This window comes from Lepisma saccharinum, chromosome 5 (assembly GCF_977018435.1).
Source record: "Lepisma saccharinum chromosome 5, izLepSacc3.1, whole genome shotgun sequence".
NCBI lineage: Eukaryota > Metazoa > Arthropoda > Insecta > Zygentoma > Lepismatidae > Lepisma > Lepisma saccharinum.
In genome coordinates, this window is record NC_139233.1 from 88,557,941 (window position 1) to 88,583,597 (window position 25,657).

The 25,657-nt window shown below is 35.8% G+C and overlaps 1 protein-coding gene across 3 annotated transcripts; it reads right to left on the reverse strand.

The window, feature by feature from the left end:
* Positions 1-908: 908 nt before the first annotated feature.
* On the reverse strand, positions 909-21,756 carry LOC145987933 (kinetochore protein NDC80 homolog). 3 transcript variants are annotated; one of them, XM_083122755.1, is made up of 3 exons: positions 21,686-21,756; positions 18,992-19,096; positions 909-3,329 (listed from the first exon to the last, which is right to left on the reverse strand). In XM_083122755.1, the coding sequence occupies exon 3, from the start codon at positions 3,306-3,308 to the stop codon at positions 1,440-1,442; it is 1,869 nt and encodes a 622-aa protein (XP_082978881.1). In that variant the 5' UTR covers positions 3,309-3,329; positions 18,992-19,096; positions 21,686-21,756; the 3' UTR covers positions 909-1,439. The 3 variants fall into 3 exon arrangements, with proteins under 3 accessions (XP_082978881.1, XP_082978882.1, XP_082978883.1); XM_083122756.1 differs by having other exon boundaries at positions 21,577-21,715; XM_083122757.1 differs by lacking the exon at positions 21,686-21,756 and adding an exon at positions 21,573-21,663.
* Positions 21,757-25,657: the final 3,901 nt, after the last annotated feature.

A 25,657-nucleotide genomic window follows, 5' to 3' on the forward strand; every position in this document is an offset into this window, starting at 1 on the left:
GAAGACATACTCAAAAAGAATACCAATGCTCACACTGGGATTCGAACCCAAGACCCCTGCCATCGCATCACACTGTGCTAACCACTCTGCCACAGAGATCGGCTGGAAAATACGTACTGTTTTTTTTCCTTACATCATTACCATGGATTTCCTTCACTCACAACTGTCGGCACTGTAACAACAGACTGATGAACCAATTACTACCACATGCCCAATGAACTATTTGCAGCTACTGTACAAGCATTATTCAACTACCGTTGCTAGTTGTGTCTCATATTTTTTTAAATGCACTTTGTATTTATTCTTAGAATGGTGGAAATGCCATCATATCTTTACTATAAATTATTATAATCTGTGAATTTCCTGCTTTGTCATGTCTCTTGTATAATAAAGTAATAATAATAATAATATTGACAACTTTGCAGTTGCAGTATGCTATATGCTAGGGATGAATTGATATTTTTTTTTACAATAAATACTGCTTGTACCTAGATGACTACAATAGTTGTTTTTTTTTCCTTAGAAAAAGAAACTGCATGCTTGGGTATTTACGAAACATGGGTATATAAATTATCTTTTGATAACACCATTAAGCCTTGTTTCCATGATAACCAAAAACTCAATATGCTGACCAAGGCAGAAATATCTGAAGAAGACCTTGCTAGAAGGTTAAAACGTAACGTTTAGTTTATGTTTTAAAATAAAATAAATTTGTGCCTTGGTCAGCATATTGAGTTTTTGGTTTAAATTGTCTTTATATTTTTATAACAAAAATGGAGAAATTTTGGATTGGTATATCACCAGTAATTTTTCAGATATGCCTATTTTCAGTCAATGGAAAACAGGGTAATCTGTCCTATATATAGTTCACCATATTTCATGCACCAAAAATGAAATGAAAAAATATGTGATTTACATAATTCTGTATTGAAAGATATACAATTCTGCTCAAAGCATTTCAACATATGAAAACTTCTTATCCTAAGAGACAAAATACATGATTTTTCTTGCAAGCAATTCTGCTGAATGCATTTCAACATATGAAAACTTCTTATCCTAACAGACAAAATAAATTATTTTTCTTGAAAGCAATTACAACCAATAAGAAAATATAAGTTTGCAGAAGATTCAGGACGAATTGCACTTAATTAGCACCTTTATGAAAGTTTAATTTTCTTATATTCACATGTTTAGTAAATAAGAAAACATCCTTAGAGTCAGAGTATAAAAGTAAGAGTACATACAAATGCATATTTTAAAGATAACTATGAAATTAATATGTCTAAGTTACATTATGATATGTTAATGAAATTATTTAAAAACAATACACAACATATCAGTCTCTTTTCCCCACAAACAAATTCCAGATGTTATGCGAGTGGATATTTGTGGCATTCAGGAGTGAAATTTGAGTAGGAAGGATTCATAGAAACTTGATTTCAATTTTTCTTCTGCTGTTCTTGCATCGCTTCACTGAACTTCCTAACTGCTTCCAATGAAATACTCACATTTGTTTCAGCTACAGGCAAAATCTTGGAAAAAAAATCATTCGCATTATTGGCAATAGCAATCAATTCTTTATCCAGGCATTCTATTTCAGCTTTTTTTCCTTCTATGGAGGCATTCAGTGCCTCGATATCAGGAAACTGTTGATTCTTGGCCAGTATCTTACTTTTGATTGAATCAATTTCACTTTTCATCTTCTTCTCCTTCATTTCATACTCCAAGCTCAGAACATGTGTCTCCTTCTCCTCTTTTTCCAATGTTGTCATTAATTCCTGTTTATGCTCAAGGATCTTACGAAGTCTGAGTTCTGCTTCCTTATGATGTTTCTTTTCCTCATTAACTTCATCCTTTTTCATTTCCTGCTTCAGCGATTTCTTCATCAGCTTAAATTTGCTCAAAGAATTTTGCAATGTATTCTCATCAATATCCAAGGAATGGATTCTTAACTCATTTTTGTCCATGTTTGTTTCTAAATGAAGCAAGTCCGTATTGAACACTGCAGACAGTTCATCAAAGTCATTCTTCTTCCGTGCCATCTCAATTTCGCATGCATGAATCAACTTATTTGTTCCTTCAACTTCTATTTTAACCCTATAAATATGCCTTTCCAGTTCTTCACATTCTGATCTTATCTTATCTCTTTCCTGTACAGACATTTCCTGGTTTTCACAGATTTCTGATAATCGTTTTATCTCTTCCCCTTTGTCAGCAATTTTTTCTTTGTAGTCCTCAACGTTTCTCTGCAAGCTGCTTAACTGGGTTAAGCGAATGTCTTTATAATAATGTTTAGCTTCGTGTATGGACAACAATAGGGCCTGCTCATCAGCACAGTAAGCTTTCATTTGTGCTTCAAGCTTTTCCACCTCTTTGCAACTGTTGTGATATGGCAAGTTCTTGAATTTTTCCTCCAGCATATTAGCTTCTTTCTCCAATTCTTCAAGCGCACCTGGCAATATATTCTCAGCTATTCTTACATCTTCCTCGAAAGCTTCATTCTCTCGCGCTACGGCTTCATCTCCAACCTGGTTCCATGCATGATAGCTTTTGAGATAAAACTCATTCCGAAACTTCTCTTCTACTATAGCCTCCCCATCTAGGCCATCGAACAAATATTCATTGAGGTCGCAATTCATGCACTCAATGTACTGGACAAGCCAAACCAATAAACCAACAAGTCTAGGCCAAGAATGCATGGAACCGACTGTCATTAAAGCAGATTTGATACCTTGACAGTTCCATCCCAACTGCTTCATTGCCTCCGGAATGTCCCCTATCTGTTTGGCAGTTTTTCTCAAAATATGACTGTAAATGAAATTAAATATTTCCAAAAATGACGAGCTTGTCATAGACCTGATATTGTTAAATTGGACGGCATTTGGAAAACCATTATCTACAAGGAAAGTAGCCACTTTGTGTTCAAACAATTTAACGTTAGATTTGTCCAATGCAGACTTATCCTTCCTCACTCTGCAACTCTGAGTGGAGTACTCAGAAACACTAGACCTGGCGCTACCCTCCACAAAAGGGTATTTTCGTATGGTTTGAGGTGTACGCATGTCTTCTGCACTGGCAGCATTTGTCAACCGTGGCTTCTGGTGACTCAAAAAAACCCTGCTCACACCAGCAGAGACTGAACGCTTTGGCTTTACGGTAGAAGCTGCTGATGACTTTGGACGTGGTATGTGAGACTTCTTAACGGACGTCCCTGCTGATGGTCTCAAACTGGGCATTCCAAAGACCTGCTCCTGGCCATAACGAATGGGTTCACTGGAAGATCTCCTTCCGTATGAAGATTTCTTCATTTTCCTCGTGCTATGAGTATCCTGAAAGAAAAACCAATGGATGAGTACATTGGGACACATTTATATATAAATGTTAGAACTAATCCAGAATGAAAAACCACTGCAAACTGATATTTGATGTATGCAAATACAGACACTACTTCAAAGGTGTTCAAAAACGTTAGTCCCACTTTACACAGAAGCATATCTTTAATATTTTTGCTAGCATAAATGCCGTGTAAAAACTCCCAAAAAATCTTATAGCAGAGAGTACTTTACATGGAAGCATTTAATGTATCATTTTGATTAGCTTTTGCAATTATAATGTACATGGCTGTAGGCAGGAAAAAATTTCGGGGGGGGGGGGTTCATTCATAATTGTTCCCATGGGTGTCGCCAGAAATTTGAATAATAGAAATAATAACAATAATTGTACAATAATAATTAAAATTTCATAATAATAAAACAATTTTATTCCATAATAATAATAATACTAATAATAATTATTATTATATTATTGTTATATCCTTGAGGGGGCTTACTCAATCCAGCAGATGAGTGAATATCCAGCACAAGTTTATTATTATTTTTTATTTTTTTTTACGTTTCATACAGTGTGTACTGAAATGCACAATTATTATACTTCGTCATTAAACTTTAGATACCTTCAAGAGAAAAGCTTTAAAAGTTAGATGGAAATTTTAGTCATAGAGCTTTTGTTGTTTGACTTCAAAATTAAATTTTTGGAATTTTGAAAAGTGTGGAACCAGTTATTATTTTTAAAAACTTAGCCTGGTGCATGGATTGTAACCTCAATCGAGAACGTAATGCGCTACAAAACTGGATATCCTAGGTTTGAACTCCTATCAAGGGGGATTTTCGACTTTATGGGACAGGGAATTTAAAAGCTGGAAAGGGAATTTTGGGACAATCATAAGGGAATCTTCAGTCTATATTCCTTGTGACGCGGGAGCAACACTGGAAAGATGACAACAGAAGTGATAATGGTGGGGTCGGAGGGCTACGATTCTGAGAATAAATCCTGTTTCACTCAAGTTTCTGAATTCCAAATGTATGAAAATTCTACCTCGATCGTTTCAACATTGTCTGCATGTATTTTTGTGATGCTTCGAAAAAAAAAATTGAAAATTTGTTACAGATTTTGGTTTCTGAACTTCCATTAATCCAACATGTCAGAAGTTTCGGGGGGGTTTGAACCGTAGAAACCCCCCCCTCTAAATACGGCCATGGTAATGTATAACATATACAGCAAAAAAGGCAAGTCGAGTTACACCATGTGTGGTGAGTGCACCAGGGTTGGCATTTTCCTGGTGTTTTTTTTTCAGGTTTTTCAGATAAAACAAGCAAAAACAGGGCAAAACCGGGTTCTATTGTGTTTCTTTTTTCAGTTTATGTTTATAAATATATTTTAAAAATGAAATACTTTTTTTTCCTGGTAGTAATGTATTGGAACATTCAATGTGTATTGTTTTAGTTCACTGAATGAAAAAATATGTAATGTTTTCTGTCAATATAGTTAAGAACTCATAATGAAGGTCTCGCACCTTTCAAATTATTGAACTAAAAACATACATAACTCGTGGTGTAACAGCCAAGGCCTACCTATAGACTGTTGGCTGGACTCCCACCTGATTCTACTCCGAGGTGGAGATGATCCAACTAGTTACGGGGTGATGTGTGGTCAGCAGTGGTCGGAAGTAGCGTCGCTACTGTAGCTAGCTACAAAAATTGTAGCGTTAGCTGTAGTGGCGCTAGATTTTGAAAATTGTAGCTGATGCTGTAGCGAAAACTTCGCTACAGCTACATTTCTCCCATGCATTTTGAGGGAAATTTTTGAATGTGACCACAGCGTCAAAAAAATCAGCAAAAATGCTTACTTTTGCAGGAGGTTCATATAGACAGTCTATTACATGGAAATACAGATAATCTAGATTATAGATATCTGCGTAATTTATTTCATTAATATAGAATAAATCTAATATCCAGATAACTAAACTGAACTGACATATATGAATATATTCTGGCTAACAGCTACATTTATTGAGCTGCATCGCTATTTTGGGGAGAAAGATGCCTAGTTTGTGGCCGCCCTGGTAAAAAAGCCTCATTTACGCCACCCCAGGAACAAATCCTGTGGATATCCACGGTGTAAGAGAGAGGTAAATGTCATTAATTGCTGTGTAAAACACATCTTGCAGTGCAAAAACGAGCGATTCATTCTTCACTACAATGACAAAGCAAAAGTGCCACCAGCAATCAATAGTTCAGCATTAATCATTGTCAGTATGTAAGATCTCGTCAGCAAGAAATTATTGTTACAAAAATGATACACATACACTTTCTGGAATTACAATTATTTTCGTCATAATATTTGTTCAGAAATTTTAAAATTGCAATACATTCAGAACACTCAAGTTTACGCATTAGCTTCCTCAACATATTTTATAATATTGTAAAACGTATATATGTATGATCCGAACCATTAGTGTCACTGCCAGGTATCGAACCTGGGTCCCCTTTGAGTACAAGGTGACAAAATTTCCACTGTGTCTTCAGGGAAGCATTCCTAACAGGAAACTTACGTAAACCACCACTCCACCTCTTGTTCATTTAGCTACACCAAAGAAGCACCCCCCAGCTTTCCGCAAAGTTAGAGCAAACATCTAACGAATTACGCTCGTATAATAAATAATGATCTATTTTCCAGTAAGTACAACTATCATACTAGGGGCTTCTTTTGAATATCCATGTTGTTGTTTCAATTTTTTTTTGTATATGCAAAAGTAGCGAGTAGCGCACATGAGTAGCGTAACGAACTACTTTTTGGTAAATGTAGTTGTAGCTGTAGCGAAGGTACATTTTCGGATGAGTAGCGGTAGTTGTAGCGAAGCTACTTTTAAAATGTAGTGTTCTGATCACTGGTGGTCAGCACGACGAACCCCCAGTTGTTGTAGGTTTTCATGAACGGGTTGCGCTACCCATTCGTAGATTCCTAATTTCCTCACCATGGTGGGTGGCCACCGGTCCCATACGCAGGCTGAAATCTCTGGAGAAAAGAAGTTACACATCCCCCAGGAGACTCGAACTTGCTGCATCCCGTAACCTGATCCCAAAGCATGATGCCTTAGACTGCACGGCCATGGTACAGGACAAATGATTAAAAACTAAATTATCTAAAATATTTGACCAACAGCTTGATTCTAATCTTCCAAGATAGTGTAATAGTTAATAGATTTGTGATCAGTTCCCAGGGTTATATTGCAATCCTATACTTATAACGGTACTATACCACGTATCTAATAATTTAAATATAGTTGACACACTATTTTGAGCTGATATTATTCTTCTGAAAAAATTAAACTTAAATTTTAAAACATTCTAAAATTGTATTATCTTGGAGTACACTTCTGTACTTCAAGTGTATTGAAACATTTAAGATTGGCAATGTCTTTTCAGTTGAAATTGATCAATGTAGAACTTAGTAGTAATATCGATACGAGCATAAAAACTTCATTGAGTTTAGATTCCATAGGTTTTTGGTGCTTATGTGGTTACACACTCGTCTTGCATGTGATTTGAGATTATATTCTATCAAATTTAAGTTGTTTTTATCTCAAAATCACATTAAAATTCACAATTCTGGATTAGAAGCGCCGTACATAGTAATCATATGAAAGTAAAACTGATCATTGTTTCCAACTCATGCTGAGGGAAAAATCTAGTTCACATGGGAAAACCCTTATTCCCACTAAAGATGAGAAACTCTGGTTGGCATTTATCAACCTTAAAGGAATAAAAACTAGCATCTGAATAATTTATGATGTAATTTATTGTGCATAATATATTATACAACAAAATTCAAGTAAGATGTAGGTACAAAATAATATTTCTCACATGAAAAATGTTTACAAGTTTTTATTCTGTGAAAATGGTGATAAGCGTAAAATTGAAAACACTGTTATCTTTAAGATGGAAATGGATGTATTGTGATGCTGTACAATTTTGTGCAGATTAAATCTGTCTACATCATACTATAAACGAGATGGATCTGTTGATTATTATGTCACATTAAATCTGTAATATCCATATTGGATAAATGTTGATATATGAACCATGTTAGTAAGTTGGAAATTGCAGAATTCTAAAATAGAAAATACGTGACATAAAGAGGATCTAAACTGAATTTTCATTGTGTGTGAAAATGGACTCAGTTAAGTATGGTTTGATTGACAAATTTGGTAAATTGAATCCTACAGTAGACTGAAAGGATATATTTTCAATATTGATTCTGACAAGTGAACTTAGTGAAAATTAATAAGCAATTGGATCATCATATTATTTGATCTAATATTTCTTGAACTTAAGTTTGATGAAAGAATGTTTTAACATCATACCATGTGATTTAGCGAACATACTTCTATCGTTCGTGACATTGCAATTTACAAAATCCTTGACAAACATAATATGTAAATATTATTGATATTGTAAAGCAATTGACAACATCGCATAGCGTGTTACACAATATATGTAAATGTTCATTTCTCATGTAACATCGCTAATAATATATTTATGACGTGACTCAAATATCGGTGTAATATTATTTCTAACAATAATATTTGTTTTCTTTTAAAGAATATCTCACCGGTTAACAGGTTCATAATAATGGTTTACAGTTCGTCTCAAGTATGGACTTAAAAAGTGTAGATTGTTTTTCCTATGAATTTTTCGATGAACACCTGACGTGATAGACATTTTGCTTTATTTTTGTTGAACTCAGCACCACAAAATACATAAAGTTCACCTACCACTTCCCTTGTATTTTTTTCAACGCAGGCCTGTGTTATTAGACGCACCTCCAAATTTTATGCAAAATTTTAAGGATGTTATTATCTCGTCTAATTTTTTTGTTATTTTCTATTTCATTTATTTATATTTTATTACTTGAAATATTACATTGATTACATGTGCACCTTAACAAAAAACAACAATTACTTGATACATTAATAGTTACAAATATAATTTCTTACTGTGTTTCTTGAATATTAGCTATATAATATGTACATATGACTGGAAGTCAATTTTAATATTTGGTTGAGCCGTCTTTGGTCTTGATCAGTGCTTGGATTCGTCTTGGCATACTATCATTGCATGCTTGCTTGTACTGTCTCTTTCATATGAGGATGGTGATTCCACACTTGAATTATTTTTTCAATTAGGCCAATTCTCGTCGTAATTGTTAGCTTTGCCACTTCTTTTTTCACTAGGTACCAAACATTTTCAATTGGTTTCATATCTGGAGAGTTTCCCAGCCAGGGCAAGAGAGGGACATTTTCACTCTGTAGAAACTGTTTTATTGATTTTGCGGTATTGCATGAATGCGAATGGTTCTCCATTAGGGAACCATTCTCTTACCTGAGGTAGCAACTTTCCTCTAAGCACTTCCCTATACTGTTCTTGCCTCATTGTTCCTTGAACCAAATACAGACGTCCTGTACCTTTGCCACTAATGACTGACCAAATCATAACTTTTATCGGATGTTTGACAGTCTGCACAACACAATCAGGATTGTATTTTTCACCTCGAAGTCTTCTCAAAAACTGAGATTTATTCCCCAAGATTTCAAACGTGCACTCGTCACTAAAGTAAACAATCTCCAAAAGTTCAAATATTTATCTTTACGAGCTTTTGCCCAATGAAAACGTTTACGAATCATAGCAGGGGTTAATTTCGGCTTCTTAGCAGGTCTGAGTGCCTTCAGGTTCATATCAGAGAGCCTACGCCTTACTGTTCTTTCAGATGAACGAACACCACTCTTTTCAAGCTTATCTTTAAGTTCCTTTGTACTCGCAAATCTACTCGTGAGGCAAATGTTCTTCAAACAGCGTAAGGATCGTGGAGTAAAAATTGTTTTACGTCCACATCTGTCCTTCTTTCGTGGCTCACACTGTCCACCATATTCAATTTTCTTCTTTATTCGCCTCACCGATGCTTCAGACACACCAGATCGTCGAGAAATCTCACGATTAGAACATTTTTGTCTTCATTAGTGTTTTAATTTCAGCCATCTTTCTCGGTGTCAAGTCACTTTTTTACCCGTGACTCACTCCCTAATGTTAATAATTAAATTTAAAAAAATATACTGACAGTGTACAAAAACAATATCACTGCAAAATTTAGCACAAATACGATTCACTATTCGCAAGACAACCTCCTCTCAACTCAGCTTGAATTGAACTGCGGCATGTTGGTTCAACAACAAAGATGTTTGGTGTTGGCGGTATTGTTTGTAACAACAGTACCTCCGCTTTTCATATTGTTCATTACAATAATCAAAGTTCAGCCACAAAGAACCAGGGACCTGTAACGTAACCCAACTTGTAACGCTGTCAAGTTACGAACGGAACTATCGATATACGTTACAATGGCATTGGCGTTCCACACAGTACCGGACAGATTGGACCTACCTACAACCTGGGTAAATTAGGCCGTTACTCAACGACCCATTCGCTTCAGGTACTGAATGGAACGGGCCTCGGATGGAACGGGTACGATCGTACCCGTACATACTGTACCTGAACAGTGTACCGGGTACGAAATGGAACCACAACTTGGTAACCGGTACTGAAGCACTATGACCAGCGCTTGTTATTAAAATACCGGTACGTGGATAGAAATGGATGAAGCGGGTAACATTTCTAACAGGAACTTACAGTACGTATCATAACATAGAATGTATCCGAACTAAGTTTACTGTCAATCAAAATTCCACAGCAGCAAATGGAATACCGATAAAATTACACTTCTTTGTTAAACAAATATTATAATAACTTTAGAAAAAAGTAATTCGTGATCTTTCTGGATAATTATTTACACTAAAAATATGTATAAATAGTACCTAGTTTAATATTTATTACTTAATTAATAATGGTATCAGCTATGTAAGAATTTCGAACACCGTCACCATCACTCTGGCAAACTATTAACAATAGAAACAATTAGTTTTAACAAGCTCATGTTTAATACAGTATACTAATTACAACGACCTGCACAGAACGTCGATATTCGTTCTTCAGGCAACCTGTTCCTAGAAGGCATGCGCAGTAGGCACCATTACATTGAGAATAGGTAGTGAAGTGAAATTGAGTTTGACGATAGATTATGCTAATTAGAGCATTGCAAATCAACATGATTGTGGAAAACTGGAAGTTGATGGATGCCATATTGAAAAATATTACTTCTTAAGTTACAGACGTAAAATTTGGTTTGACGGTAGCTTATGCTAATTAGAGCAAGATAAATCAACACGATTGTGGAAAACCGGAAGTTGATGGACGCCATATTGAAAAATGTTACTTTTTAAGATAGAGAAGTGAAACTCGGCTTGGTGGTAGCTTATGGTAATTAGAGCACGAAAAATCAACATCATTGTGGAAAACCGGAAGATGATAGACGCCATATTGAAAAATGTTGCTTTTTAAGATAGAGAAGTGAAACACGGCTTGGTGGTAGCTTATGGTAATCAGAACATGGCATATCAATGTGATTCCGGAAAACCGGAAGTTCGTGGACGCCATATTGAAAAATGTTACTTCTTAATATAAGGGAGTGAAATTCGGTTTGATGGTAGCTTATGGGAATTAGAGCATGGCAAATAAACATGATTGTGGAAAACCGGAAGTTGATGGTCGCCATATTGAAAGACATTAATTCTTAAGACAGGGTGGCTACAAACAAGCAGAAATGAAATTCCCTGACTTTTCCAGGTTTTCCAGGACAAAAATTTGAATTTTTCCCTGACAATTACAAACTAAACTAAATCGATGTTTTTGCAAATGGAAATAATAAACTCATATAGATCCAGGCATGTATTTGTTAAGTACCAATATTATCTTCTATAAAATTGACTCAATTTCTCTATTCTCTATGATTTGAATTCAAACTGCAAAATAGTGAATTTGGAAAATTATTACAATTCACAAGCTAGGGAAGGATTACGGAATTTTGTCATACGCAGTAAGTTTAAAATAAAATACTTGATTATTTTTAAAGTTACGACTAAATGAAATTAGAGTGATTGATTTAAGAAATACAATTTGTAATTTATCAGTCTCCTTATACATTCTCGGTACTATATGTTGATATTTCCACTGAGGTTTGGAACCCTCTGCTTGCAAGAACCATGAGTGCGGACTCATTTTTCAATGCATAAAGCTCTCTTCTCTGTAAAGCAAACAACTTAACTCTTGCAGTGAAACAATTGAATCGAATAAAATAAAGTGTCATATTTCCTTACATTATCAATGGGATTTCTGCTTCAGTACAGTATATCCAAGTGAAGTACTGTGAAACTGACAACATGCAGTTATACCATTAATGCTGACGAAAAGGTTATGTAGGTATTAGAAATTTAACGCAAGCAATTTATAGAATTTCATTGTATAGGTACCTGACTTAGCTAACCACACATTAAAACAGGAACACACTAATAATAAAAGCTTCTGAAAATTCATATACGAGGGGCATCCTGAAAAAGGTCCAATGGCCCCTATACGCAGCACTAGTGGTTCGGAGAGCGACACACACACATGCAGGCAGGAAGAAGTGGCATGTAGCTGTAATCTGGTACAGTTGCAATGCAGCCGTTTTAGGAAAGTTCTAGGTTAAAGATTGCACCTGTCATACAGTCTCCCACCGAGCCTAGCCTACAATGCACACTCAGAATTTGGCACAGAGCCACCAGCAATTGTGTGAGGTGTGCAGACAGGACGTCGTGTATGGTCAGGCGATGGTGCAGACAATTCACGGAAGGCCAATCGAATGTGCACAACCCCATACAGCTGAGTACACACGGGCCCTTTGCATCACTTCAGGTGAGAGATCTTGGACCATTCCCTGTACAGCACTGGCCTTGAATGTACCGACTTTCATCTCTTTGTTTAACTAAAGAGGTTTCTGGCAGGGTAAGGATTTGACAGCTACACTGAGGTAGTGATAGTTCCAGTCTTTGCTGTCCGACACATATACCATGGGCATACAAAATTTAGTGGCATGCTACTACAAATCCCAGAATAACGGTGGTGATTATGCTGAAAATTAGGTAAAGATTCACTGTTACTAATGCAATAAATTACAACTGATATTCATGTTTTATTTATACCTAATAAGTAGGGACCTTGATATTTTGTTATTTTTTTTTCAAATTGGTGTATTTTCTTATTTTTTATTTTTTACTATACGGTGTTATTTTTCTCAAAATTCACATTTTCATTTTAGCGCATTTTCTGGCAAACATCTGAAATTATTCCTTCATGGTATTTTTAAACTACTGTTTCAAATTGTAACTCACATGGCCTATGCCTCTTTGTGAGAGTTTAATATCTTGAAAGTTCTTTTAGGAAAGTTATTTTCGATACACCTTTTTTTAAATTTTAAGGTAAGGATTTTAGATAATGGAATTTCCCCCGTATATACTGAAGGGTGGATAATGACCATAAGTGGCGATGTACCCAAAAAATTAAAATCGATCAATCTCACGTGACAGATACCGATATATTATGGCACCAAAAATTGGCATTATCATTTTTTTGACTTGTCAGTATTACATTTCCTAAAATTCGCGTTTTTGTTTTAGAACATTTATCTGTCAAATATACCGAAACTTAATACTCCATTGTGCTTTTAAACGATTATTTAAAATTGTAGATCACATGGTCTATGTATTTTCGTGACAGTTTGATATGTTGGAACAGATTTTTGAGGAAGTAAAGTGCTCCCATGCACTTTTCCATGAAGGTGTATAAGGGTGTGGAGTTAGGGCCCCACACTTTCTTGATCATGGCTAAAGGTGGGGGTGATGTGATCAGCACCATGCTCCTGGCTACCTTTATCCCTCAAAGTTTCCTCAAGGTACCAGCTTCATATGATGCTGGGTGGGTGCCGAAGCAGTTTGAATAGGTGGAAAACATCCCGGTTCTCCCCCGCAGGAGATCGACATTGACATTGAAAACATATCTCGTGCGACAACTACGTGACAGTAGATACGCACTTGATCTCCTGTTAGAACCCTGCCACTTTTCTCTGTGATGCAAATGGTTTTGATAGAAGTTGAAAAAATCGTGGGAAATACATGATTTAATGTGGCTGTCGGAATTATTCCATGTAAGTATAACTCAATAGTTTACTCTTGAGTAAAATGTTGGAAAACTTGCATGTTCTATGTACACAAACATGGCCTAGAAAAGACAAGAATGTTGGATTTCATGGATTTTTTTGTTGTTTTAGGTCATTTCTTTAAAAAAAAATCAATAAAAACGCCAACAATTCACGTTTTATGCCAAATTCGCATTATTTTGATATTTAGAAGGGGCGAAAAAATGTGTCCAGACATCACTGCAAATTCCTAAACATAACTTCGCAGCAATTATCATTTTTCATGGTTTTGGCGTTTGCGAAAAATCAATCGGAAATTACTTTCTGGCCACCCCTCGTATAAAACAGTAGATGGAAAGTGAAAATTTAGCAGGGCTGGCAGAAAAAAGTCATTTCTTGAAGAAAGTGATTTGCTTTCATGATTGAATGATTCGAGTAAATATCATATTAAAATATTTACGTATTTAATACTAGTATTTTATTTCATAATATTGGACATTAACCTTACTCAGTGAGAGATTAATGACCATCTCTCACGAGTTTTAACAGACAGGACAGAGAATGGTGTTAATTTCATTGCAATACTAGTGTTGCAGTAAATTTGAAGTTGGGAGCATGCACTTGCCAATTTTTATAACGTTCACCAATGCAGGTTTTTTCGTGATAGTATTCAATATATATCCAGTTTTGTTGGATTCTTCTTGATATCTAAGAATAGTGCAATGTCATTGCAAACGTATGTTAACTTGTGCGAAACCAGTAATACATCAGGATGATGTAAGAAAACCTTTGTAAGCACTGCTACATTAAATAAGGTGAAGTAAGCCAGAAAAGTAATACAATTCCAGCAGCATATTTGCAGTCTAAAGCTCTTCTTGTTTATGCATACGATTTTTGTTGGATGTGCAGTCTGAAGACATCGAACAAAAATCATAAGAGTCCCATGCATGCAATTTCTGTCACATGTTGTAGCGAGATACTTTGTCGGGTGGCGATATTCCACAAAAATCGTATGTATCAATGGAACGTATTTGTTTCCATGTTCCTTCAGCTTGCCCAACAAAATGCTTACTACGACATCCGACAACTATCGGACGGCGCCACCCGCTCCCATCCCCTCCATCTGTTGACAGTTCTGTCTCCTTACTACTCCCATACGGACAAGAAAAAAATGATAATTCAATGCATTTTCCACGTAATATTTAGAGGCTTAACCTTTACTCCCCCGATGATATTATATGGTATCATCAGAGTAAGGTCGTTCTGGCCCGATGAAACCATATGGTATAATGGTGCAGATTACGAAATGAATGTAATTTTTGGACCCTCAAACTCTTCTGTTTGAGTTGAAACTCTGACACAGGTCTGGAGCAAGCCTTGGTAAATTCATATTGATGACCAACCTCCCCTCCGCTCCGCAACATATCCATGACACATTTCCGAATAGTCTCACATTTTGGCTCATTATTCAACTTGTATGGCACCCAGGAACATGAAACAAGTTTCAATCTCTTTGCAATGGTCCATTCTTTGAAGAGAATACTAAGGTTTGCGCCTTCTTCCGAAAATAGCGAGAAAAGAGGGGGGCAAACTAAAGATTTTTTTTTAATTGAAATTCGATGGTCACGCCCCCAAACCCCCCTTCCTCGGTTCGGCGATTTTAATTGTACACGGTTGCATGCTATGATGTTTTAGATGCAAAACAAAACTTATCCGAAGTAGATTGCTCCCATAGTGCCCGAGTTATAACAATTTTCCTCCAAAAATGCTAATTACCTATTTTTTGTAAAAAAAAAAGGAAAAAAAAGAAATCACATTTTGCCTTATTATTCAACTTGTATGACACCCAAGAACATGAAACATGTTTCATTCTCTTCAGAAATCTCCATTCTTTAAAAATAATACTAAAGTTCGCGCCTTCTTCCCAAATAGCGGGAGAAGAGGGGCAACCTCCAGATTTTTATGGTTTTTTCATTGAAATTCGGGGGTCGCGCCCCCTAAACCTCCTTCCTCGGTACGGCATTCTGAATTGTACACGGTTGCATGCTATGATGTTTTAGCTGCAAAACAAAACTTATCATAAGTAGATTGCTCCCATAGTGTCAGAGTTATAACAATTTTCCTCCAAAAATGCTAATTACCTATTTTTCGTAAAGAAAAAATAATAATCACAATTTGGCTTATTATTCAACTTGTATGACACCCAAGAACATGAAACATGTTTCATTCTCTTCAGAAATGTCCATTCTTTGAAAAGAATACTAAAGTTCACGCCTTCTTCCCAAATAGCGGGAGAAGAGGGGCAACCTCCAGATTTTTATGGTTTTTCATTGAAATTCGGGGGTCGCATCCCCCAAACCCCCTTCCTCGGTACGGCGTTCTGAATTGTACACGGTTGCATGCTATGATGTTTTAGCTGCAAAACAAAACTTATCATAAGTAGATTGCTCCCATAGTGTCCGAGTTATAACAATTTTCCTCCAAAATTGCAAATTACCTATTTTTCGTTAAAAAAAAATCACATTTTGGCTTATTATTCAACTTGTATGGAACCCAAGAACATGAAACATGTTTCATTCTCTTGAGAAATGTCCATTCTTTGAAAAGAATACTAAAGTTTGTGCCTTCTCCCCAAAATAACGGGAGAAGAGGGTGCAAACTTCAGATTTTTGTTTTTCCCATTGAAATTCGGGGTACGTGCCCCCCCAAGCCCCCTTCCTCGGTCCGGTGTTCTAAATTGTACAAGATTGCATGCGCTGATGTTCTAGCTGCAAAACAAAAGTTATCCGAAGTAGATTGCTCCTATAGTGCCCGAGTTATAACAATTTTCGTGAAAAGAGTGTTCGAAGTCAATGAAGACGATATTCCCTGACTTTTTTTGACACCTCAAATTCCCTGATTTTTCCCGGTTTTCCAGGTCTGTCGCCACCCTGAGTAAGTTAAGTTATGCATGGTGTACATTTCGTGAAATGTTCTCTTTTGTTGAGGAAAATTATTATAGCAAACACACGTTCATTTCCACCTTTAGGCCTCTTTAATATAATTAAATTTATCAAACATCAAACAGATTACGCTAACCTAGAACAGTAGGTTTTATTTATATATTTATGATCTTGTATTGGGAGTCGGTAGGCACTCATTTAAATCTAACTTATGAAATTACAATGTAACTGTTAATCCTAATACATAACATTTTCGGTGTGCGGACGTAAATACATAACTAATATTAATTTCTTAAACATATATTTATGTGTTACACATTCCTTTATTTATTTTTGTTCCTGGGATTTCATACAAAAAAGCCCAAATCCGCTTATGCACAGTCTACTGTCCACGGTGCAACCAATGAAAAAGTTGCATTTCTCGTATCAAAGTATGAGAATAGCAAGGCATCAAAGTAAAACATCTCTAACATGTCGTTAGTTAACGGGCCTATAAAATCACTTGAGCAAACATTAAAAGTTTAACAGGCTGCTAAGATTTTACTGATGCGTTAACTATGAACTCGTTAAGAACATTTTAAAGATGGTTGAGCGAACCGGGCATATGTGTTTTACTGATAACCTCACAAAAGTATCTAATGCACGTTCAGTAAGATCCTGAAATTTAGGTTGAATTCAGAATTTATGCGATATAGAATGGGTGGTTGGGTCGAGGGAGGACTCATGGGGCTGCAGTTCCCTCCCGAAATTTTGAGAAATTCAAAAGTTTCAACTAAAAGTATTTAAAAAAATCAGGAAAACCAAATTGGTAACTGGAGAACCTCTTAAATCAACCTCCCAAATATCATTTTTGTCTTTAAACCACTTTTAACCGTGGTATCAGTATCCGAAGATATAGGTTGGATTATATTTACAGACACTTTTCCAACATGTTAATCTTTTGCGAGGCTTGCAAATATGCAGCAAGCACTTTCAGGGTGTCCTTGAATTTATGCATAATTCCAAGTTTCCGTCATTCTGAACCTATGTTGTATGGAAAAGTGTATTTTGTGATTACGTAATAGTATTTTCAGAATTTGATGTAATTCTTACGTTTAAAGCACAACCCTAATAAATTGATACACACAATTGGAAGTATTTACTTACACACTAATATTAGTCAATATTTTGAACAGCTTTTAATTAATACGCATCATTTTCAAACAAGAGTATCGGTGAGATAGGTAAGAGAATCAGCATGGGCGTGGATATCCGTTCAACTCTAATAATTATGAAATGTTTTATTACTTATTCCGCCCCACGGGAAAAAATGCTGCTTTGTAACATCCACATTTACAATTCCAACCCTCCGAAATAAAATCCTGCTTACTCCAGTCGTACTATAGCATGTTATGGTGTGTCTGTCTCCATTAAGCGGGACTTTTCCTTCCCGATGGACATCACGGATGTTTTGATAATTCCCAGAGCAGCTGCTGTTCTCCCAATCACTTTTTTTAAACGGAATCAAGGGGCCATTATTATCTCTTTCATTTTCAAAATAAACTCGCACTGCACATACTAATTCACGAGTCTGGCCACGCAGAGGAATACCATGCCCGGCAACTTTTTTTTCTTCCGATTTTGCCGGTGTATTCGCGTTAGGCTCATCATCTTTCAGTATAAAAATCACAGATACGAGGAAAAAAAAAAAAAAAAAGCCACAAACAAACCGCACAATAACGCCGAACATTTGCTGTCAGGCATACACTTGCCAACGCAGAATACCACCAGAAGTCCCCCTCACCACGGCAACAGGTCAAAGCCGATTGGTTCAGCGGTTCACGTGACCCTCCCTAACTTTCGACAGAAGAGACAAAAATAGAATTTCCAAGTCCAAACTTTGGACGGAAGAATTTTAGTACAATTCCTGTAAGTGCCTAATCTACAAAGATTGGCAATGTTCCGAGATGTTAGAGAAAATAAACTTCCAAGTAACACCTTTCACATCTGCCAGCTGTAGTAAACACAAAATTACTAGCAGAAAAGGAAGGAGATAAAAAGTTGAAGAAGAAGACAGAATATAAGTTACACGTAAGAACAGTTCTCTGCTCTCGAGTGGTGTAGTTACTGTATAATAGAAAACTGAAATATGACTCAAAAATTAAGATTGTGAGATTGCGGACATTGAGTTGCACTTCCTCACCAGAAAGATTTATTATTATTATTTACATTTGCTGTGGAATATGAAAGCAATTCTATGTAAAAAATACTGCACAAATCAAAAAGGCAAGCAAATATTGGATTTATTTCAGTTAATTTTGTTCAATGGAATTCTGCTAAAAATAACTTACATTTTCCAGTAGCAACTTGTCCAGAAAAGTCTACACTTAAGGGGTTAATATTTTTCATCACAATGAGTGAGTGGTATCAGAAGACAGGAATAGTTGGCCAATACATGCTAACGATGTCTCCAACTCAATGTCTACTACCAACACTTTCAAGGGAGCACCCCTTGCCTTGCCTACAGGTTAACAAATATCTGTGTACTCATTGTAAGGCACTCAACACAAGAGATCTAAAATATTAAAAAGAACTTCTAAATGATGACCTACCTCTAAATTTTATAAATGTTGAACCTCACACTTCAGATTATAGTTCGGCAATGTTCACTGCTGATTAATAAGTTGGAGAGCTCAGTATTTTCCACTAGCAAGAATCTGTAAAAATATACATAAAAGTTTCCATTACTTATCCAATTGCATACTCTTACCTATGCATTCATTCTATCTATATAAATACCATAAATAATTTCTCTCAAGGAATGATGTGCTGTAGAAAATAAGTACATGTATGATATTCACATATTAAACATACAGTACTGTGCAAACGTTTATCAAATCAATGTGTGTTTATACCAGTCACTAGTATGTTGATATTTCTCTTGAAAAATACATGATTTCCTGGTCAAATATATTCCACGATGAAAGAAAATACATCGACGAACATTGTAAACCTTGGAGAAACTCATTTCCGTAAGTAGTTTCTTGTGTAAAATTGAAGAAATGTGTCTCCGATGTATGAAACTGTTACCCATGGGAAGTGCGCATGCTTGCGTAAAGTAATTTTTTAAAGTTTTTTTTTCAACATAAACTTTTTTTGAGTCCAAACAGTGCTCATTACTTTAAGGTTCAAATTTCGTGTGACAATGATTTCCAAAATTCTACGATAAATAGTATTTGTGCTAGGAGAAATCATAAAACAATCTGAACTGTTACCTTTGAGCAGTGTAAACTGTTCTACAGTGCTGTGCAAAAGATTATGAACATCATGTTGTTTTGCAATGACTTCATTCAAACTGCATAGATTCAATTGAAGTTGTTATATCTTGGGCAGCAAGGAATGTGCATCCGTATCAACGAGTGGTGGATCAATTTACAAAATTATTAAAATCTTTGCCCTTCCCATGGACAAGATATTCTCCGACGACAAAAGACAGTAAATATCGTAGAAACGTGAGAATGAATGTAGAAATAAATCGGAACTTTAGTAGAATGCATTTAGGGACTTTCTTTTAATGCTAAGAGAACCAAACCTAACCACGAAAGCATATATTGAACAAAAACCTAAGTAATCGCAAAACTCCGCAGTATGTGTTAACAGACGTACATCGAAATCGAACCATGTAAATATTGCATTCGTAGCATGATGAAATCGCAATAAAACAAAAGGAACTTGGGCTCATAAGGTGAACTAAAGGCATGGCTAAATATGTGATATCGCCCGAACGGATTTCTTCAAATTTACAAGATAAACTACTTACTGAAATCTTCACCATAGAATGCTGCAGAACATGAAATAATCACTTTTTATGTAAGGAACTTGCATTTTCTGACATTATGCCATTGTTTCTATTATGTACCCGGAGATGGCGCGAGCGTCGAAAGTCACGTGGTCTTGTCAGTGTTTCCAAACGTGCCTTTTTTTACGAGAATTTTATCTTTTTTCTTATAACTATGCTTACCTAACCTAACCCAGCATAACCTAACCTTGCTGGAAATGGTCCCTGGGGCTATCCGTCAATGGTTTTTGGGGCTATCGTGAATGGTTTTTGGGGACTATGGTTTTGGTTTGGGGAATGGTTTGTGATGACATAATGAACACGAAAATAGGTATTTTTCGGTAAAGAAGATTGAAACACTGCATACCCACTCCAAATCGACAAAACACAAGCACGACGCGTGATGATCCATGACGAGTGCACACCATATTGTCTGTTACCCAAGCGGAACAAGGAATACAAATAATGACTCGTAATATCAAAAGTTGACACTATTTTATGGAAAAGGGAATAACTTCACCTTAAACAATCTTCCGCAATGCAGGATAGGTAAGTATCAATGCTAAAATTAACGAAATAAACGAGTGAGAGGTGTTCGGGCGATATCGCATATTTACTAAAGCACGGAACGGCTAGACTCTACTTTAGGTCCTTATCTGCATGGTGATTGCTACTTTCCGTTCGCGGTGCGGCAGCCGGCATCTCTTCGGGTAAACACCTTTTTCTTTTTACACTTTCTGTTCATGATAGCCCCACTAGCCATTCACGGCGACGAGGTATGTCTATGAGGTTAGGTTAGGCCTGTTAGGTTAGGTTCCATTAGCACTCATTTCACCCCTAAATATGTGCTTCATCATCGAAAAAATTCCTCAGTACGTTCAATTACGCATATCCGGACAACATCGGTTTATCTCGATTTACTCCTCCAGGAAATTTTTCCTCGCTTTGGGATTTACGTTGTTGAATTCCTTATAAAATAAGCTTTCCTACGATATATGACACGTATTCCTTAAGAAAAGGACGTAAACTAGAGTCTTACCCATGGAACCACGCCAGGAATTTGCTCAATTGGTGATATTGTAGTTTACCCAGATTATTTCGAATCAAACGAAACAATAGTTGTTCAATGCATTCTGCGTTATAATCAACGAGTGATGACAATAATAATAATTCCTTTATTTAGCGGGCGAGGTTCACCCGTAGGCTCCTCTGCCACCTAACCCTTGTCATGAGCTACATAAGAAAATATAAGTATATATAATATAATATGATAATATATGAGTACAGATGGAAAGCTTGATTACACTAAAGAGAAATAAAAATAATCTCATTACCAACATGTCAGCAATACTTACTTACCACTAAGTCATCTATCGTCACGTGTAGGATTAATATTCAAACACAATTATAGGAATCGACCTAACATTACAAAAGTAAAAGTGAAAATAAACTAAGAACAAAAACATACCATTACATTTCTGCTACACATCGAACACCCTGAAGCAATGAAGTTTTCAACTAAGGCGCTGTATTTTGAACAAAACACACTCAGAGTTGCCAGATCAGTACTTCTTCTTCTTTTTCTGACCCTGTCAGACAAAACACTGTCGACATTAGCCAACGTTCCTGTATTTGTAATAATAATAATAATAATAACAAAATCGCATTTATTGGAGCGGGCGTGTTTCGGCCTCTAGGGCCGTTCTTACAACAGACCCTTGTGTGGGAGATTAATACAATGGACTAAAGAGTATACATTGAGAAAAAAAAGAAAAAAAACATGAATAGGATTACATATCAATACAAATAAGAACAATTAAATATATAGGTATATACGCGAATATGTATAAATAATGAAAAAGAAAAACAGATTTACCTATAAATTGTTGAACATAGGTATCTAATGTTTGTTGCTTTTGTTTTAGTACATATTCATATATATTCAGTAATCTGAAACAATGAAAAATATAAAAATAATAATGAAGTGAAATAAAATAATGAAATTATAAGATTTATATGCACACAGTTGCCAAATGTTACAGTGCGTATTTTTATGAATGAAAAGTTGCTCGTGATTAAGTATTTCGCTGCCTTGCCAGTAGATACTGTTTGAGATTCCTTTTAAATAGCTTATGGCTGTTGATGGATGTTAGGGAGCTTGGGAGGGAATTCCATTCTTTAGTGGCAGTTACGGTAAATGATTTTCCTTAGGTGGTCGTATTATGTACTGGGACTGACAATATTTTTTTTCGTCGTGTTACATGTTCATGTCTGCTCGAATTTGTGTTCAGTTTTTCAAAGAGATATGCAGGCTGTTTGTTGCCTAGTACTTTATGTGTTAAAGTTAGTAATTGGTATTTCGCGAGATTCTTGGTGTTAAGCCAATTGAAATTGAATAAGTATTTCGAAATGTGGTCCCTTTTTTCAGCTTGTAAATGAATCTTATGCATGCATTTTGTAGCTTATAAGTTATGGAGCTACTTGCATTGTAAGTAACTATGGCTCCGTAGATTAATCGTGATAAAACTAGACTCTCGCAAGTAGTAGTCAATATGTACCTTCTAGATCAACCCTAAAATGATGACCTCTAAGAAAATCGCACCAAAACCTCAAAAACTCACTTTCTCTCCACGTTCCGCGCCTCATTTATTGGGCTGACGATGTTTCACAGCGCAGAAAAGCAGTGATGAGTAAAGCCCGCATCACACGGAACTGGAATTCCAGTAGGTATGCCCTAGTTGGCACTGGACTGGCTACCAATTTGCTAGTTTTCGCTTCACACGATACTTATCAGCGTACTTGTGATTTGTCGATAGACTTTTGTTCCCGTACGAGGGAGGTTGTAATGGCGGCCGCGTGAGATGTAAACAATGTATCACTTCACATTTTTAAAAGCCGATAACTATTCAACCGAGAGGAATAACGTTTCGTATAAAACGTTATTAGCTACAAAACAATGGCGCTGCTTAAATACATACTTTACGAAGTTTACTGTACACGTATCGGAAAATATTTTAGGGCCGGTTGCACCATCGCCACTTAATCTGCCACTTTACAAAGTGCTGGATAACGACAGGCGGGAGATTTAAGCGGCGGTGCGTTGCACCAAGCATTTTTATCCTCGGCCTTGTAAGGTGGAACTTTCTCCTGCTTGGCGTACGACCTGGCAACAGAAACTGGAGAAAGTTGTGTTTTCGATTGTGTTTTGTTTGTTTATTACGTGCTAATATCTGCTTGTCAATTCCAAATGCATGCTTTTTCAACTGAAATATGTTTAAAGAACTAAATATTTATTGCAATAAAATGAAACAGCTGATAGAAGTAGGTAATGCATGTGTTGTACTCTCATATAATATCAAATGTATGTTATATGATACAATATACCCGTAATCTTTCGAAGCAGTGGGAAGCTTACAAAATTTTCAATTTATTTTTCACGTACTCCAATTAACATAATGCAAAAAAAGAATATTCCTCGTCTTATCTTTCAGTAAGACATACGGTCACTATTTTAAAAATATTAAACACTACTAAACAGTGACCAAAATTTTACGAAGTCGTAACAAATGCAAGTTACATATATTCAATTTTTAGTGCAAAACTGACATATCTGAGTTTGTGTAAATATACGGAATGAGAAGAGCAATCTTCTATTCTGTTCTTACTAATTTATCTTTCGTTTCTGTGAATAATTTATCAATCCGCAACCCCTTCTTTAGCGAATAGCGAGTATTAGTATTATCAACGTTGACCATCTTATAGGTTTCTTCTTTATTTATAATGCAGCTTTTGTGAAAGTTGGTTAACGATGCAGATGAAAATTAAATTTTTGTATTCAAAACAAATTCGAATAGCACAAAAAAAATCGTTAATCAACGGTTCCATGTACAAGGTACATTTTGGGAATTACTATCATCTTAGCACAAAAGGAAGAATCAAATAGTAATGTAAAGTACCGTAGTACTGTATGTACGCATGTTTTATTCTTATTAAGAAAAAAGAAGGAACTCTAGGCTGTATATACTTTCAGATAGGTAGTTTCGTGCAACGTTATATGCTAGTGCAATACAAAAAACAGTAATATTCACCAGGAAAATATACATTGTACATACGTACAAGCTGTGGTCCTTTTTAGACGAGCGGATAGGGACAGTATTAGCACCTTGGGTAATACAAGCTAAGAACACCAAACATGGCCTGCCTAACCTATCCACGTATGTATATAATAGCTTAAATAAACAAATTATAATTTGCCAAACCTATTTACATGCTTATTTATGCTATTATATGCCTACGTGGATAGGTTAGGCAGGCCAGGTTTGGGGTTGTTAGCATGTATTTCCCAAGGTGCTAATGCTGCCCCTAGCCGCTAGTCTTTTTAGGCCAGTTATTTTGAAAAATCAAATACAAGATCATGTGTATTGCATATGAATGTTAAAAAAAACAACAGAAAAAACTTGAGTGCACGTTTTATGCATCTTCAAGCATGTAGATTCGTGCAAGGTTTATTACAATGGTGCATTTTCTTTGTATCTACGAAACGTAACACCATTCGGAAATTGTTCCTTGTATATACGTATCAACGCCGTAAAGATACTGCTGTACCTGTCTCTATTATTATTATTCTTTGCCAGTTTTAAAGTTAAAGTACAAAATCTCGCACAATGTTATGAAAAATATGTTACTTCGCATAAAACGTTTCCTCTAAGTAGTAAATACCGAAAAAAAACTTTGGCATTTACGTCTTATGCTCTCCCATGAATATTAGGGTAGGGTTGGTTAGGTTAGGTACAAAACCAGTAGGAAATTGTTCCTTGTACATGCATGTCAACATCGTAAGGATGCTTGTTAACAGTAAACTTTTTTTTGCCAATTTTGGAAGTTAACATACAAAATCACACATATACAATGTATACGTTTCTTAAAAGATTGGTATTACGTCTTATGTACTACTAGGTATGTAGTTTCTTGCAAGGTTATTATTGTAAATGTGTGTGTTTGTAAAAAACACACCACCATTCGGAAATTGTTCCTTGTACGTACATATGTATGAACTGGACGGTAAGAGTAGGTACTGCTAAATATTATACGTGCATTCTTTGTCAGTTGTTATTCGGAAACAACACATTACTTGTTCATTTGCAATATTACATTCACACCAATGGCGACGGAAGTGACTCTAATAATATTACACGTGTTTTAATCTTAAAGATTACAAATTACCAGGATTGCGAAAAAGCAACTCGTGTATTGCGTTTGGTTGAAAAAAATTGTTACAGCAAACACACATTCATTTATTTGGAACGGCATTTTAATACAATTTTGCAAGCATCAAACGCATTACTTTAACCTGGTTTTATTTTCTGTACCCGCATGCACTCAAATCCTACATACGAAATTACAGTGAAACTGCTAATGCTAATATCAATATACAACATTT